This window comes from Ochotona princeps, chromosome X, assembly GCF_030435755.1.
Source record: "Ochotona princeps isolate mOchPri1 chromosome X, mOchPri1.hap1, whole genome shotgun sequence".
Lineage (NCBI taxonomy): Eukaryota > Metazoa > Chordata > Mammalia > Lagomorpha > Ochotonidae > Ochotona > Ochotona princeps.
Window position 1 is genome coordinate 35767146 of NC_080865.1, and position 15154 is coordinate 35782299.

At 40.3% G+C, this 15154-nt stretch overlaps 1 protein-coding gene across 4 annotated transcripts in view; it reads left to right on the forward strand.

The window, feature by feature from the left end:
• Window positions 1–15154, forward strand: part of EDA2R (ectodysplasin A2 receptor) — a 36009-nt gene that overhangs the window by 5518 nt on the left and 15337 nt on the right. For all 4 annotated transcript variants that reach the window (XM_058658493.1, XM_004595203.3, XM_058658495.1 and 1 more), the window contains exon 2: window positions 11634–11730. In XM_058658493.1, the coding sequence (XP_058514476.1) occupies window positions 11644–11730 (87 nt within the window). In that variant the 5' untranslated portion in view covers window positions 11634–11643. The remainder of the gene's footprint in view (window positions 1–11633; window positions 11731–15154) is intronic.

Genomic DNA, 15154 nt, shown 5'->3' on the forward strand with positions numbered 1-15154 from the left:
TTAATGTCATCCTATTTATTTTATTAATTATCCCTGTGTCCTTGGCTACACGGTTCCTCCTCCCTTCCTTTAACAATTCTTTTTTTTTTACTAGTTGCCAGACACTAACAAAATATTTATAATTTTTAGCTTTTTCTTCTACTCAGTTCACAGCTTGCTTCACTTGTACTGGTATTTTCAAGTTGGTGCTTTAATTCTTGTGTGTGTCCATGCATACACATGTTTTGAAGAGAAAGAATTTGGCTCATATGGTTAGATTTTGCTTTTGGCTGAGTGGAAATAACCCAGTACAACTGGCTCAATGTAATTTTTTGCCTCTTTTTTTGTTTAAACTCCAACTTGGGCATTTCCTCATGCTTTCTGCACTCAATTGAAGAACAATAGGTGAGGTTTCACTAAGTTTTTACAACTCCCTTCCCCCTCTCTTTAGTTGATGTGCTCCTGCTGACATTGGTGGACTAGGTACTGCTATAACAGTTCAATTCTTCAGCCACTTTGTAAATGGAGAGAGAAACAAGTTAAAACTGTGGTAACCACCTGTGGTCTCTGAGTTACTTCTATTTCAGACATATTCGAACGCCCTTGAACAAAAAAAGAATTTTTAAAAACTATTTATTTATTTATTTATTTATTGGCAAATCAGATACAGAGAGGAGAGACAGAGAAGATCTTCTGTCTGATGATTCACTCGCTAAGAGGCTGCAATGGCCAGAGCTGAGCTCATCCGAAGCCAGGAGCCAGGAGTCTCTTCCGGGTCTCCCACGTGGGTGCAGGATCCCAAGACTTTGGGCCATCCTCAACTGCTTTCCCAGGCCACAAGCAGGGAGCTGGATGGGAAGCGGAGCCACCGGGATTTAGACCCAGAAGCCATTTGGGATTCCAGCGCTTGCAAGGTGAGGACTTTAGCTATCCATGCTGGGCCTGATAATGTAATTTTTAATCTACCACCATGAGATAAGATAAAATAAAAATTATACTGTACCAGTCTTGGCCCTTAACCCTCCCTATGCTAATGGCATTTATTTTTCTTGAAATGTAGTCACATACTATCCCATCTAATTTCTTTTTTAAAAAAGATTTATTTATTTATTTATTTTATTGGAAAGGCAGATTTACAAAGAAAAGGAGAGACAGATCTTCCATCCGCTGGTTCACTTCCCACATGTCTGCAGCATCCTTCAGCTGAGCTGAAGCCAGGGACCAGGAGCTTCTTCCAGGTCTCCCACATGGGTGCAGGGTCCCAAGGCTTTGGGCCGTCTTCCTCTGCTTTCCCAGGTCACAGGCAGGGAGCTGCATGGGAAGTGGAGCAGCTGGGACAGGAATATCAGATCCCAGTGCTTGCTAGGGGAGGATTTGTCAATTGAGTCATCACGCTGGGCCCCGTTTCTGTTCTTTCATTCTTGGGCGTTCTTTCCAGGCTTTTGCTGACTAGCTTAAGATTTACATCTCTTTCAATGTTTTGTTGTTTGCACTTTTCTTTACTTAAACCTGTGACATTATTTACCTAGGCTAGTGGTTCTTAGCTCCCAAAATGTTTTGCTTTAATTACTCAAGGTCCTAGATGTTTCATCAGAACTCTCACAAATGATTGTAATGTGCAGTCATGAGCAAGAACTGCTGTTGTTTTTAACCTCAAAAAATATTTACCTGTGGGCCTGCTGCAGTAGCCTAGTGGCTAAAGTCCTCGCCTTGCATGTGCCGGGATCCCATATGGGCACCTGTTCTAATCCCGGCAGCCCCACTTCCCATCCAGCTCCCTGCTTGTGACCTGGAAAAGCAGTCGAGGATGGCCCAAAGCCTTGGGATCCTGCACCCACATAGGAGACCCAGAAGAGCTTCTGTCTCCTGGCTCCGGATCTGTGCAGCACCAGGCGTTGCGCTCACTTGGGGAGTGAATCATCGGACGGAAGATCTTCCTCTCTGTCTCTCCTCCTCTCTGTATATCTGACTTTGTAATAAAAAATAAATGTTTTAGAAAGATTTACTTCTGTATCTATTTGAAAAGCAAAAGTTTGGGAGAGGAAAAGAAAGAGAGTGGGAGCGAAAAAGAGAGAGGGAGAGAGATCTTGTGTCCCACTGGTTTATTTCTGAAACAGCCACAACACCCTGGTCTGGCACAGGCCAAAACTGTAACCTCCATTCTGGTTTCCCATGTGCGTGACAGGGACCCAAACATTTGAGCCATCTTCCACAGCTTTGCCAGGAGCATTAGTAAGAAGCTGATTTAGAAGTGAAAGAGCTGCTGAAACTAGAACCAGGACTCCTGTATGGCATGCTGGCAACTCAGGTGGTCACTTAACGCACTTAACCGCATTCAATTCACCCTTAACCTCACCTGTATTTTAATCGCCTACTGAATGATCCTCTGTCCTTTCTAACTTTACACGCTGAACATAGTTGAATAATAGTGTATCATATTTTTGTACTCAACAGCTCCCATTTCACACATTTCATGTTCCTGGGATTCTCCTGGTTTCCCAGGCCATAATTCGCAGCATTTTCTGTGACTTGTTTCTTTCTGTTGCTGCTCATGTTCTAAGGTCAGTATCTCCAAGTATTTCATCCTCTTCTACTACTACCTCTCTCTCCCTGGTCTCCCTGGTGAATTCCAGATGCTCAGGCTACACAGCTGACTAAATGGATCAGCATCTCAGTGGGGGAAAGGGGTGCTTGTATCAATACTGCTTCGAGCTAACACTGTGCAGCCAAGACAGAACTAACTGTTTTAAGAGGTTGGCCTCATGACATAAATGGGTTGAGTAGAGCATTGGTGGTAGAGCTGGACCTGGGACCATTCACCATGTTGAGCTGAAACATGATAATATATATCAACATTTTATATATATATATGTATATATATATATATATAATGCACAGTTCTCAGAAAATAACATGCTTCATAATTTGGAAGCAGGCTATGGACAAGAGAAAGCTCAGTATAGGAGTCGTCTTGGGCTAGACCAGAAAAGTACAGGCTAGCACCAAATGCTGAAGAGATCATGGGGATTATTGGCCAAACGTCTGGGAATGGTGAAAGCAATGTATATACTATGTGCATGGTTTTCAAAGAAAAGCTTTTTCTCAAGGCCATGATAAACAACTGCATTGCTTTTTGACAATGCTGTGGGTGGGCTCATAGTTTAGCGGGCAGGGCATCGACCAGTTGTTGCCTTCCTAACCATTTTTAATCCCAGACCTCCTGCACTATCCAGGCAAAGCAAATATCCTGAAGGCCTTAGTTCTTAATTTAGAACTGTCGTCTGTCTTGCCCGGCCCATCCTAGATAGAGCATGCTTCACTCCACAAGCATGTGTGCAAGTTGAGAAGAACAGCAGCCGCAAGCTGTGGCCAGAGGCAGCTGCGCCACCAGCAGCCTGGGTACCTTGCATCTAGCAGAAACTTGGCCAACATCAATTATTCAGGGCACAATGAGGTAATGCGGGGATTATTATTAATGTCAGCCTCACGCCTCACCGCTTCTCTTCTTCCCTGTTTGGGATGAGCATTTTCACTTTTCTAGGTTTGTTTTTAAATCAAGGTGGGGAGAGTCGCCATCCGACAGAAAGGCTGAATGAGGACACTAATTTTTTTTTTTTTCTTTCTGCCACTTGTCAGTCACTCTCATTAACACAGTCAACATACGCACAGAACTTACTGGCTGTATTTGACATAAAAGTTGAGTGAAACAGACCATAGCTGGAGGCACGTATATGAAATACCTTAGGAGCTTTAGAAAAAGATTTATTTTGAGATTAATGTAGGCAGTCTATATTGGGGCTGTAGGTCAGTTACTGTATTAATAAGAAAGCCAAAGAATCATCCCCTTAAAATGAAGTATAATTCACATTCCACATAATTTCCTCTTTGCTAATGTATAATTCACTGGGTTTTAGTATATTCACATTCTAAGCTATTCACAGTACCTTCCCCCAAAACTCATGTTCATCTGTCTCACCTCCCCACAGCCTCAGGTAACTTCTGAATTCAGTTTCTGTTTCTATAGATTGCCCATTCTAGAATTATTCTTATTTTACAATCATGTGATATTTGCCTTATCAGAATGTTTTCAAGTTTCATTCATTTTTAGATTGACTTATTTTTATTGGAAAGGCAGATTCACAGAGAGAAGAGACAGAGAGATGGATGGAAACATCCACTGATTCACTCCTCAAATGTCAGCAATGACCAGAGCTGAGTGATCCGAAGCCAGGAGCCAGGAGCTTCTTCCGGTTCTCCCACGTGGTGCAGGTACTAAAGCCTTTGGTGGACCATCCTCCACTGCTTGCCCACACCATGACCCAGGAGCTGGATTGGAAGTGGAGCAACTTGGACACGAACCAGCGCCCATATGGGATGCTGTCACTTGCAGGTGGAAGATTAGTCAATTGAGCCATCATGCCATAAGAAAAATAGCTCATTCCTTTTTATTCACACACCAGTTGATGGTCACTTTTTCCCATATTTTTGGCTATGATAAATAATGCTGCTAAGCACATTTATGTACAAGTAGTTGTGTAGACATCTTTCTGTTTCCCTTGAGTATATATCAAACAATATCTATGTTTAATATCTTGAGAAGTCACAGAACCCTTTTTCCAAAGGGTCTATACCATTTTAGATTCCCGTAACAGTATATGAGTAACCCAGTTATTTCTCATCCTCAGCAGTGCTTGACTATGTTTTCTATTTTAATCACACTACTAAGTCTAAAGTGGTATTTCATTGTGGTGGTTTTGATTTGCATTTCCCTATTGCTGATGATAGTAAACATGTTTTTATGTGCTTATTGGCCACTTATACTTCTTGTTCAAAGGCAATAATTGCTTTCCCTATCTGCAATGAGAAATCTGTTCATAAATTTAAATGCAGATTTGAATGAATGAAATAATAGTCCTAGCATTTTCAAATGCTTGACCCATTTTTAAATTGGGTTACTGTCTTTGCATTGTAAGAGTTCTCTATATATTCTAGGTACAAGTGTTTTTTCAAGTATATAGTCTTCCAATTATGTTGTTTGTGCTTTCCTTTTTTTAGTAGTGTGCCTGAAGGTACACATTTTAAAAAGTTTCTGTATTCGTATAAGTTCTATATTTAAGTGTAATTCATCTATTTTTAGTTATTTGTGCTTTTGTACCTGAGAAACTGTAGCTGTACCCAAGACCACGAGGGTTTATGCCTCAAGTTTTCTTATAAGAAATGAAACTATAGAATTTTTATGCTTTGTCATTAAAAAAGCTTTGATAAGGATTTTCTAGTTTTTTTTTTTAAGATTTGTTTATTTATTTTTAAATTGAAAGGCAGAGACACAGAGAAGGAGAGATGGAGAGAAAGACTTCCTATCGTCTGGCTTACTCCCCAAGTGGCCACAGTGGCTGGAGCTGAGCCGATCTGAAGCTTCTTCCGGGCTCCCATGCAGGTGCAAAGTCCCAAGGCTTTGGGCCATCCTGTACTGTTTTCCCAGGCTACAAGTAGGGAGCTGAATGGAAAGTGGAGCAGCCGGGATATGAATAGGTTCCCATATGTGATCCTGGCGGATGCAAGGCAAGGATTTAGCCACTACGGTATTGCACTGGGCCCAAGGATTTTCTAGTTTTAAAGTTGTGATTCATACTGAGTTTTGTTTATGATATGAAGTAGGGAGTCAATTTGATTCCTTATTATGTGGATAGCCATTTGCTCCAACAGCATGCTCTAAAACATTTATTCATTTATTTGAAAGAGTAAGAGAGAAAAAGAAAGTCCTTCTATATGCTAGCTTACTTTCAAATGGTCACAGTTGCCGGAGCCAGACCAAAGTGAAAAACAGGATACAGGAGCTCCATCCTGGTCTCTCACATGGATGAAAGGGGCACAAGTACTTGGACCACCCGCTACTGTCTTCCCAAGAAGATTGGCAGGAAGCTGGATGATAAGTGAAACAACAGGACTTGAACTGTCATTCCCCAAATTGGAAATGGCCCACTATCCATCAAATGAAAAAGAAAAGTATAACAAGTGAGCACTGTGGCACAGTGGGTTAAGACAAGGCTTGGGATGTGCGCATCTCATGTCATAATGCCTTGTTCAAATCCCAACTTCCCGGAGTTTCCAGTTCAGCTTCCTGTTAATGCACTTGGGAGGCAATGGAGTATGACTAGAGGACTTGGGTTTCTGTGCCCTGTGTGGTAGATACCCAGGAGAAATTTGTGGTTCCTGGCTTCAGTATGACTTTGCTCTTGCTATCCTGAACATTTGAGAAATGAACCAGAAGATGGAAGATCTATCTATAGCTCTATTTCTCCCTCTGCCACTTTGCTATTAATTAAATCAATCCTGAAGTGAAGTATAAAGTCCTTGTAGCATAACCATACAGATATATAGTATGCATTATTGGCAATTAACAAATATTAAAAGAAGACAGAAACAAGACGCTTACGTTACTTCTTTTTTATCTGAAGCTTAAGAAGGCAGAACTAATCACAGTGATAGAAACTGGGGTAATAATGAACTAGTGATATGTTATACTGCAGTCAAAAACCAATCAATCCCAGCATGATTCTTTTTTTTTTCTTTCCCAGCATGATTCTTACGTGAGGCTTCAAAAGCATCTGATACCCGTGCTACTTACTCCTAAGAGTCAAAAACATCAAAAGAAGCATCCTCATTTTATAAATGAATAAACTAAGTGAGCTACCTTAATTCCAATGGGAGGAGTCTGTAATTTGTATTTAGGGATCATTGTGGAATCCCCGTCATCAATCACAGACTTCTCTCAACTGTACTCTTTCGTGCTTTGTTCATTGTTCGTCCATTTTCCTTCTGCTTTTCTTTTGTTGGACAAGTTGGAGACAGTATTGCAGCATTTAGCCAGCATAAAATACAGCTTAGTGGGAGTATGATTTTGGCAGAAGCAGAGCCCTAGCATTCGTCATGTATGGGGCACCTGGCATTTTCCCCTCCCTTGCCTGTCATCCACTACTGTAAAGCTATAACAGAAGACAATTCTATGTTAGACTTGATGTGGGAGCATTTTCTTAAGCAGTTCTAGGTATGTGGAGTTCAGAGGGCTTGTTCTGTGCAAAATGAACATTCCTAGTAGCATCCTCACTTATTTGTGAATCTGATTTTATTGCCTTCAATTTTTTTACTTTTTTAAAAAAATTTATTAATTCGAAAGGTAGAGATATACCCGTATAAGAGAGACAGGGAGACGAGACACACACACACACACACACACACACACACACACACACAGAATCTTCTTCTCTCCATAGGTTCACTCCCCAAATGTACACAAGAGCCAGGGCTGGACCACAGTAAATAACAGTAGCCAGAAACTATCCTGAATTCCCACATGAATAGCGTCCCAAATACGAAGACCATCTTTTGCTACCTTTCCAGGTGAATTAGCGGGAAACTGGATCAGAATTTGAGTAGCTGGAACTTGAACCTGTATCTGGATATGGCATATCAGCAAGATAAACAACAGTTAAACCCACATTACCACAACACTAGGCCCTGAACTTTTTATTGAAAGACACTTGTCTCAGGAAAGTTTCCAAGCCTTTATGAGATGTGTTCATTCTACACAGTAATATCTTGAGAAAAACACCCAGTGCACTGGAAACAAGGTGACTTAGATACTGAGAGTATTGTGGGGAATCCTGTCCTTAAGCCTTAGGTAAGTTGTAGCAACAGTTCATAAGCAAGGAGTTGTTGAGGTGACATCCATTCCTTAGACGTATCCTTCACACCCCAGGCCAGGCGGGCAGGTGAAGAAACTTAGTACCTTTCCCCTTCTCCTCCACACATCTCAAGAGTGATCAGTGTGCAAGCCTCTTGAATTCTCAGCCTTTGGAAACAGAAGAGGGAAAGGGCTTTTGTAAACCAAGTGTTTCATATGCAACAAGCCCAAGATCATTTAACTTATATGATCATATTTAATTCTCTAAATTACTGTGCAAGGTAGTTATTATTTAAAAACCTCTTCAGGGAGTAGATTTGTAGGCCAGCTGTTAAGATCCCACTTAAGATACCTGTGTTCTACCTTGGAGTGCCTGGATTGTATTTCGGGTGCTGGTCTCTGACTCCTGACTCTAGCTTCCTGTTAAATGCAGACCTTGGGGACCAGTGGTGAGAACTCTGGTGTTTGGGTTCCTGCCACCCCCTGTGGGGGATTTGGATTGCATTTCTGCTCCTGATATCATTTGCAGCACAGCTCTAGCTTTTCTGGGTGTTTGGGGAGTGAACTTGTGGGTGGGAATTCTCTTCCTCTCTTTGTCACTGCCTCTAAAATAAATACAAATAAATAAAATCCACATTTTGCTGAAGACAAAACTGATACTGAGAAAGGTGAATGTATTTTTATGAATACATAACTAGCTAAGAAGTTGAAATTTTTTGTCTTCCATACATCTATTGTTTCTATGTATATAAAAAGACTGGGTTACATGTATTTCATATATAAAATATTATGCCCATAATGATACTTCTTACTGTTCCTTTTTTTTTCTTTTAAGTTTTGTGATATCCTACTTTCACTGTATAGAAACGGGGTTAATACTCCACTAAACGAATTCAACGAGTAGAAAGTAGAAAACACAACTGTTGTGCAGGAATATAAACTGGGGTTGTAAACTATAATCATGCACATTAGATTTTTTTATACTTTATATATATATATATATATATATATGAGGTACTGCAAATCAAAGAAGATATATGATATTTGTGTTTTGGGGTCTGGCTTATCCTGAGTCCATATGTCCCTCAAATCTTTGCTCCTTCTCTGATGATACTATCTTGTTTGAAAAATCATTATGAAACAAATTTCGTAGTCCAAGTGGCTAGAAATATACTGAGTTAACCATAGTATAGGCAATATCACATGCTGACCAGTTAACAGGGGTGGAGAAACTGTCTACCAAGAGTGATTTGGGTATTTCTAACAACCTTCAGAGGCCATATGAAATTATTATCTTAGAAGTTAGCCTGCCATAGATTTGTCATCCTGCAGTTGCCTTTGGAGGCGGGTGGAGAGGCAGATGAATAATTTCACAGGAGTTAGGCAGGCTACAGTCAGATGCTCCTTATTCCAGCAAGCACTGTTGTTTCCTACTAAGTGTGGAGTTGTGCACTACACACACAGTGATCTCTACTTTTGGGAATTTTGTATCTGTTATGTTGCCAAGTCAGCCAGCACTTTGGAGGATTCAGCCACAATCTCTGGTATCTTGGAAGAGTACCTAGGTGTACTTAAGGTATCCCACAGAATAGCTTGAATTTTATTAAAGCCAGATTAATCTCTCTTGCCTCCTCTTAAAATAAAAAGGCTATATAGCTTCTACAAGATAAGGTTGACTTTAGAGCTCACTATAGGGACAAATGTGATGTAGGGCCTACCTTGTTTCTAAATAATGGCATTTTACCCTAACGAAGAAGTTTTATCCACATGCCTTACCTTGATCTCTTCAGAATAGTCCAAAGTCTATGAGATTGTGTGTTCTCTGACAAAGGCAAGTCATTAAGATACTTGATGTGTTTTGGATAACTTTGAAAAAGAGAGAGAGAAAAAGAGTCATTTTTTATTATTATTAATTATTTTGCATTATGTTACAGTTTCATAGGCTCTGGGAATCCCCCCCACGCCCCTCCCCCCTGGTGGCTTCCTCCACCTTGATGCAGTATTACAGTTCAAATTCAATCAAGATTCTTTCCTTGTAAACATATACCAAGTATAAAGTCCAGCTATTTATTGTCCAGATGGGTTGAACAGTCTCTTGGGGAGACCATTTCTGGTACATTGTTAGAGCTGGCAGAATATCATCCCATTGAACCAAGAGTCCCGACATAACATCAACAGCAATTTGCAACAGTTTTTTATTCTCTAGATCCTGATATGGAAAGTTGGCAATAACCCTGTGTTAGCAAGACTGAGGATCATGTTAGGAAGAAATGCCATATGATATTTATTAGGTGGGTGTGGCTCTGAGAATGAAGCAAAATAGGGTGTCTCAGACACTCGGAGGCCAGCGGTAATTGCCATGGAACTTTCAGATGGCTGTGTCATGAAGTTATCCCAAGGCTATCATTGACTTGTACTAATGTTTTCCTGTTACACAAGATTTGTCCAGACCAGTATGTTAGTCCTGTCCCTATGAAGCTGAAGTCCATTGTCATGGAAACTGTGGGACCACTAATGGTGTTTGTCTTCATGAGAAAGAGCTAGCAAGGAGAAGGGAATTTGCTTACTGAGGCTGACATCAGGAAGAGTAATAAATAATAACAGAACAAAAAATAATGTTTATCTTCCGAGAAAGGTGGATATAATGGTTCAGGTTCCTCTGAAGGAGTGAATTGGGAAGAAAGGTCTAGTTGATGGTACTTTAGGCACGAATGCCAGTCAGGTTGATTTATCCCATCTGTGTTGGGAACTTGTGAGGGAAGGAATGATAGCCTTCAGTGGTACACATAGACATCTCTCTTGACTGCAAGTCACAGTTGGAACTTTGAATACTTTGAGGAGACACCTAAGAGTTTCCCTGATGTGAGTTCAAGAGTGAGCAAAAGTACCCTATCCCTGCTTTCCTCTTGAGCAGCATGATCCCTATGCAATGCTTGCTTGAACCTCTTTCACTGAAGTTCTCATCTGGGCATGCTATAGCTCTCCATGGCCGTCAAAACAGATTGTTTGACCTCACCTCTTTTAATCCCTCCCAGAACCATAGAAGGCAGATGAAGAACAGTTCCTCCTTTTTCTTAGATCAAGTAATTAAGGCCCGAAAACACTAAGTGATTCATCCATAAACTGAAAGAGGAAGAGCCAGGTAGGAGGACAAGTAATCCTAAATTTGTCCAAGATTATCCCCGCTTCTACACTGAAAATTCCATGCTGTGGGAAATATCTTTGTCCTGAGCAAAGCAGGAAGATTGTTTCCCAGAATCAGAACACATAGTAGCCCATTCCTGATCCAATGTTAATGATATTTTTGTCTCAAGTATGTTTCCCCTTTTCTATACCTTAGTACACCAGGACATTTCTGCACTCTGGATTATCCTTCCTTGTCATTCTGCCTAGGGCTGAAGCAATGGCAGCTAGCAGTACTCAGACATATCAAAGACCACTCTTGGGAAATGGGAAGCATGCTGATGATACTTACACCACTTACTTTTAAGGATATTATATAAACCAAATAATATAGGATGTGAAAATGCTTTCTAAACCATTGAGAGGTGATCACATATGAATGGATTGGTGCTTTTCTGCACCCTGTGGGCAGAAGCCAACTATTTGTCATTCTCCTTACCAGTTATTATTAGCTCCATTTTTCAGATGAAGAAATTGAGATGCATAGGCCAAGAAATTTGCCCAGATTCACACAGCTGATGTCTATCCCAATACTTGGAGCTAATAATAATCCCAGATATGAATGTAGTAACAATTGGATGAGTTATGGAGTGTAAAGCATTTTAAAGAGTTCTTGTCACATCTTCAGAGCATAGGAAATAAACATTTTATATTGGTTTCCCTGTTCTCTGTAACTCAGAGCCAGAGACTAGATTAAGAAGACCCATAAGCTAAATGTCATGGAAGCCACGATTTATTGTGTATCTACTATCACCGGCTACCTCGTTTCTGTTTTCTTTACCTACAGCTTTTCCACCATGGATTGCCAAGAAAATGAGTACTGGGACCAATGGGGACGGTGTGTCACCTGCCTACAGTGTGGTCCTGGACAGGAACTCTCCAAGGTAAGACACTAGTCAGTGTAGTGATTTTATTCCCACAGTTTAGGAACCAGCCTGGAAACTGAGGTCAGACAAGTTTAGGTTAGTCAGCGTTAGCTATGACTGATCCTTGCAAAACATGAAATTTGAACCGTAGACACCAGCAGTCACAGTTCCAGCTACATGCCAGTCCTGAAGGATCAGAGTCGGGAGCAGGGTCAAAGGAAGATTTCAGGAAATGATGAGGTATTGCAAAAGGAGATGTGGGATGCTTATATCCTAGAGGACTGTTTTGTATGAGGAAGTTCTGTCAACTGAAACAAGGCCTACTGTTGAATACCAGGTTTGGGGAATGAGAATGAGAGAACAAATGAGAAGGTTAAAATTTGTCCTTTATCCAGGAAAATGTGGATTACAGAACTGTCTGTGTAAAGCAAAGAATTAGAGGAAAGAATCAACTGCAAATGACCAGCAAGTTAGGCAGGAGTGAGGTTGCAACTGCTTAATTGCTCCTGCCTCAGAGACTTCATTGGCGGCTTAGTACGAACGTGGTTTTAAATTTGAGATGCAGCTGTGACTGAAAGAAATTAGCCAGAAGATGGTCTCTGTATAGTCACACTGTTTTTTAGGTTATTTTTTTTTATTTGAAAGGCACAAAGAGAAGGCACAGAGCGAAGACACAGAGAGATCTCCCATCTACCAGCTCACTCCCTAAATGGTTGTAACAGCCAGAGCTAGGTCAGTCTGAAGCCAGGAACTACTTCCTGGTCTCCTGTGAGGGTGCAGTGGCCCAGGCACTTGGCCCACCCTGCATTGCTTTCTCAGGCACATTAGCAGGGAAATAGACCTGAGGTGGTATACCCAGGATGTGAGCCAGCACCTGTATGGGATGCTGGTGCTATAAGAGGCTGCTTTATCTGCGATACCACAGTACCAGCCCATCACATCTTATTTTATGTATTCAGTCATGTCCTCATTCATTACTTACTCAATACCTGAAAAGTGTCAACACATGGCTGTACACCCCATGGATATGGCAAAACAGACCAAAACCATTATCCTCATTGACTTTACATTTTGAATATTGAAATAAATAGTAAATAAGATACATAGATGAGTGAGGAATCTAAATATGAAGCTACCACAAGAATTTAACTAAGGTCAAATACAAAGGGGACATAGAGGCTAGATTAGGAAGAAGGAGTGGATCTCTTGAACAAGATTCCCTCCGGGGAAAGGATACAGTAAATGCAAAATTCCTACGTGAAAATGAGCTAGGAATGTTCAGGGCAGAGAAAGAAAGTTAGTGAAAGTGTGGTTTTATAATTGAGAAGGAATGGTACTTAAGGGAAACATGCACTGGAATATGTGGAGGATGAAAGTCTACGATAACAAACTTTCCTTTTTTTTTTTTTTTTCTAAGTATGGTAGGAACACTTTGGGGGGGTTTGGGTAAGAGAGTGACATGACTAAGTACCTGGAAGAAAATATAGCAATCATTCAGTCTACATGTGTGCGCACGCACACGCACACACACACACACACACACACACACACATCGCTGTTCCATCTGCTGGTTCACTATGCAAATAACCTCAACAGCCATGTCTGGGCCAGGCCAAAGTCAGGTGCCAGGAACTCCATCCTGATCTTCTACTTGAGCAGCAAAGGCCCCAGTACTTGGATCACCTTATTTTCCTTCCCAGGTGCATTAACAGGAGAAAGCTGAGTGAGAAGCAGAGTAGCTGGGACTTGGACCATCCCTTCAGTAAGGGAGGCCACATCACAAGTAGTGGTTTAACTTGCTACACCACAACACCTATCCCACAAAATCTGTTAGCTATCATGTCAATCTTCATGATAAAAAGTGTCACAATATTTCGTGTGCAATGCCAATTATTTTAAATGATCCATATTTACAAAGCTGAACTTCTTTCTTCAAGGGGGGAAAAATCTGCCAAACTGTTGCTACTGAATTCTTAAAAAGAAGCCTGTGATGGTGTACACATTTGTCCAGTGCGTCTTAGACTGCTATTTACTTCAGCACCACTATAAATCTTTGAGAAAATAAACGAATTGGAATCTTTATAATTCAGAAACAGCCTTACACACACATTATATAATATATAATTATATAATATATAACATGTGTGATATATAACATATATAACATATATAACATCATATGTAACATATATATTATATATGTGTGTGTTAGTCAAATAGTCTGCGCTTTGTAAGGAGCTCTTAGTAACAGCCACATCATGAAGGTATTCAGAGGCCCCTTTTATGTTTGAGGCAACTGAAGCTCAAAGATCATATGTGACTTGCTCAAAGTTAAAGTGGTACAGTAAAAATAGATACAAGAGCTTCGGAGCCAGATACATCTAGATGGTTTCAATGCACATTATTTTGTCTTTGAATCAATTAAGATGTGCTAAGTTGAAAGTGACATAAAATTTAATAGTGGCTTCCACCATAAATGAAGTCTAGAGATGGATGGCCCTGTTATTTGTTGGGCAAGTCAAAAGTGTCATCAAGGACCCCAGGGCTCCTTCATGCATCTCACCCACCTTGTTGCTTTTTTCCTCAAAACTGCCACAGTTCAAGACATCTTGTATTCCCACTGTGATCAAAGAAGCAGACTGTTTCCAAAAAAGCTTCTCAGCAGCTTTCCCCGTGCGCTTTATGGCACACAACTGGGTGATGTAGCAATGGTATCTAGAAAGGAGGCTAGGAAATGAACATCTGACAGGTCAGAACGGGATTGGCATGATTAAACAAGATCAATCAAGAATCCACCCTTGAGGGTGGTCATCATGCCGCCTTGAATGAAATCGCTATTCTGTCAGTAAGAAAAAAGTCATTTGCATAAGCAGCTAACAGCATCTGGGACATCAGGGTTTTTTTTTTGTTGTTGTTACCTGTGTTTATTTTAAAAGTTTACTCATGAATTATAAATTACAGCTGCAAACAAATCACTGCAGAAATTAATGCTATCATTAGGCAGTATACAGTATAACAGTATAATTACCTTGCTAAATAATACATATGTTAAGATTCTTGAGATCTGTTAATTAGGATAACACTTTGGAAAATTCTTTTCTATTTTCCATTGCCATTACATGTGTTTTCAAGATGCCACAGAATTCCCATATCCCAGCAACTCAGCTGTAAATGAATAATACATGTTTATTGTTTATTCATTTTATGCCTTCCTTTGTAATATTAACTAACCAATTTAAGATGGCTGTATGAGGGATTTTGTTTTCACTTTTTAAAATTTGATAAGGTATGGACCACTGTTTTCTGCTTATTTATCTACTTGCATTCCTAATTTTGTTGTATATTTCAGACTTTTTCTTCTATTCTAGTCATTGTTTATTGTTTATTCTGTTTGTGTAACGCACCTGGATAGACAAAAATGACAAAATGTAGAGTATTTAAA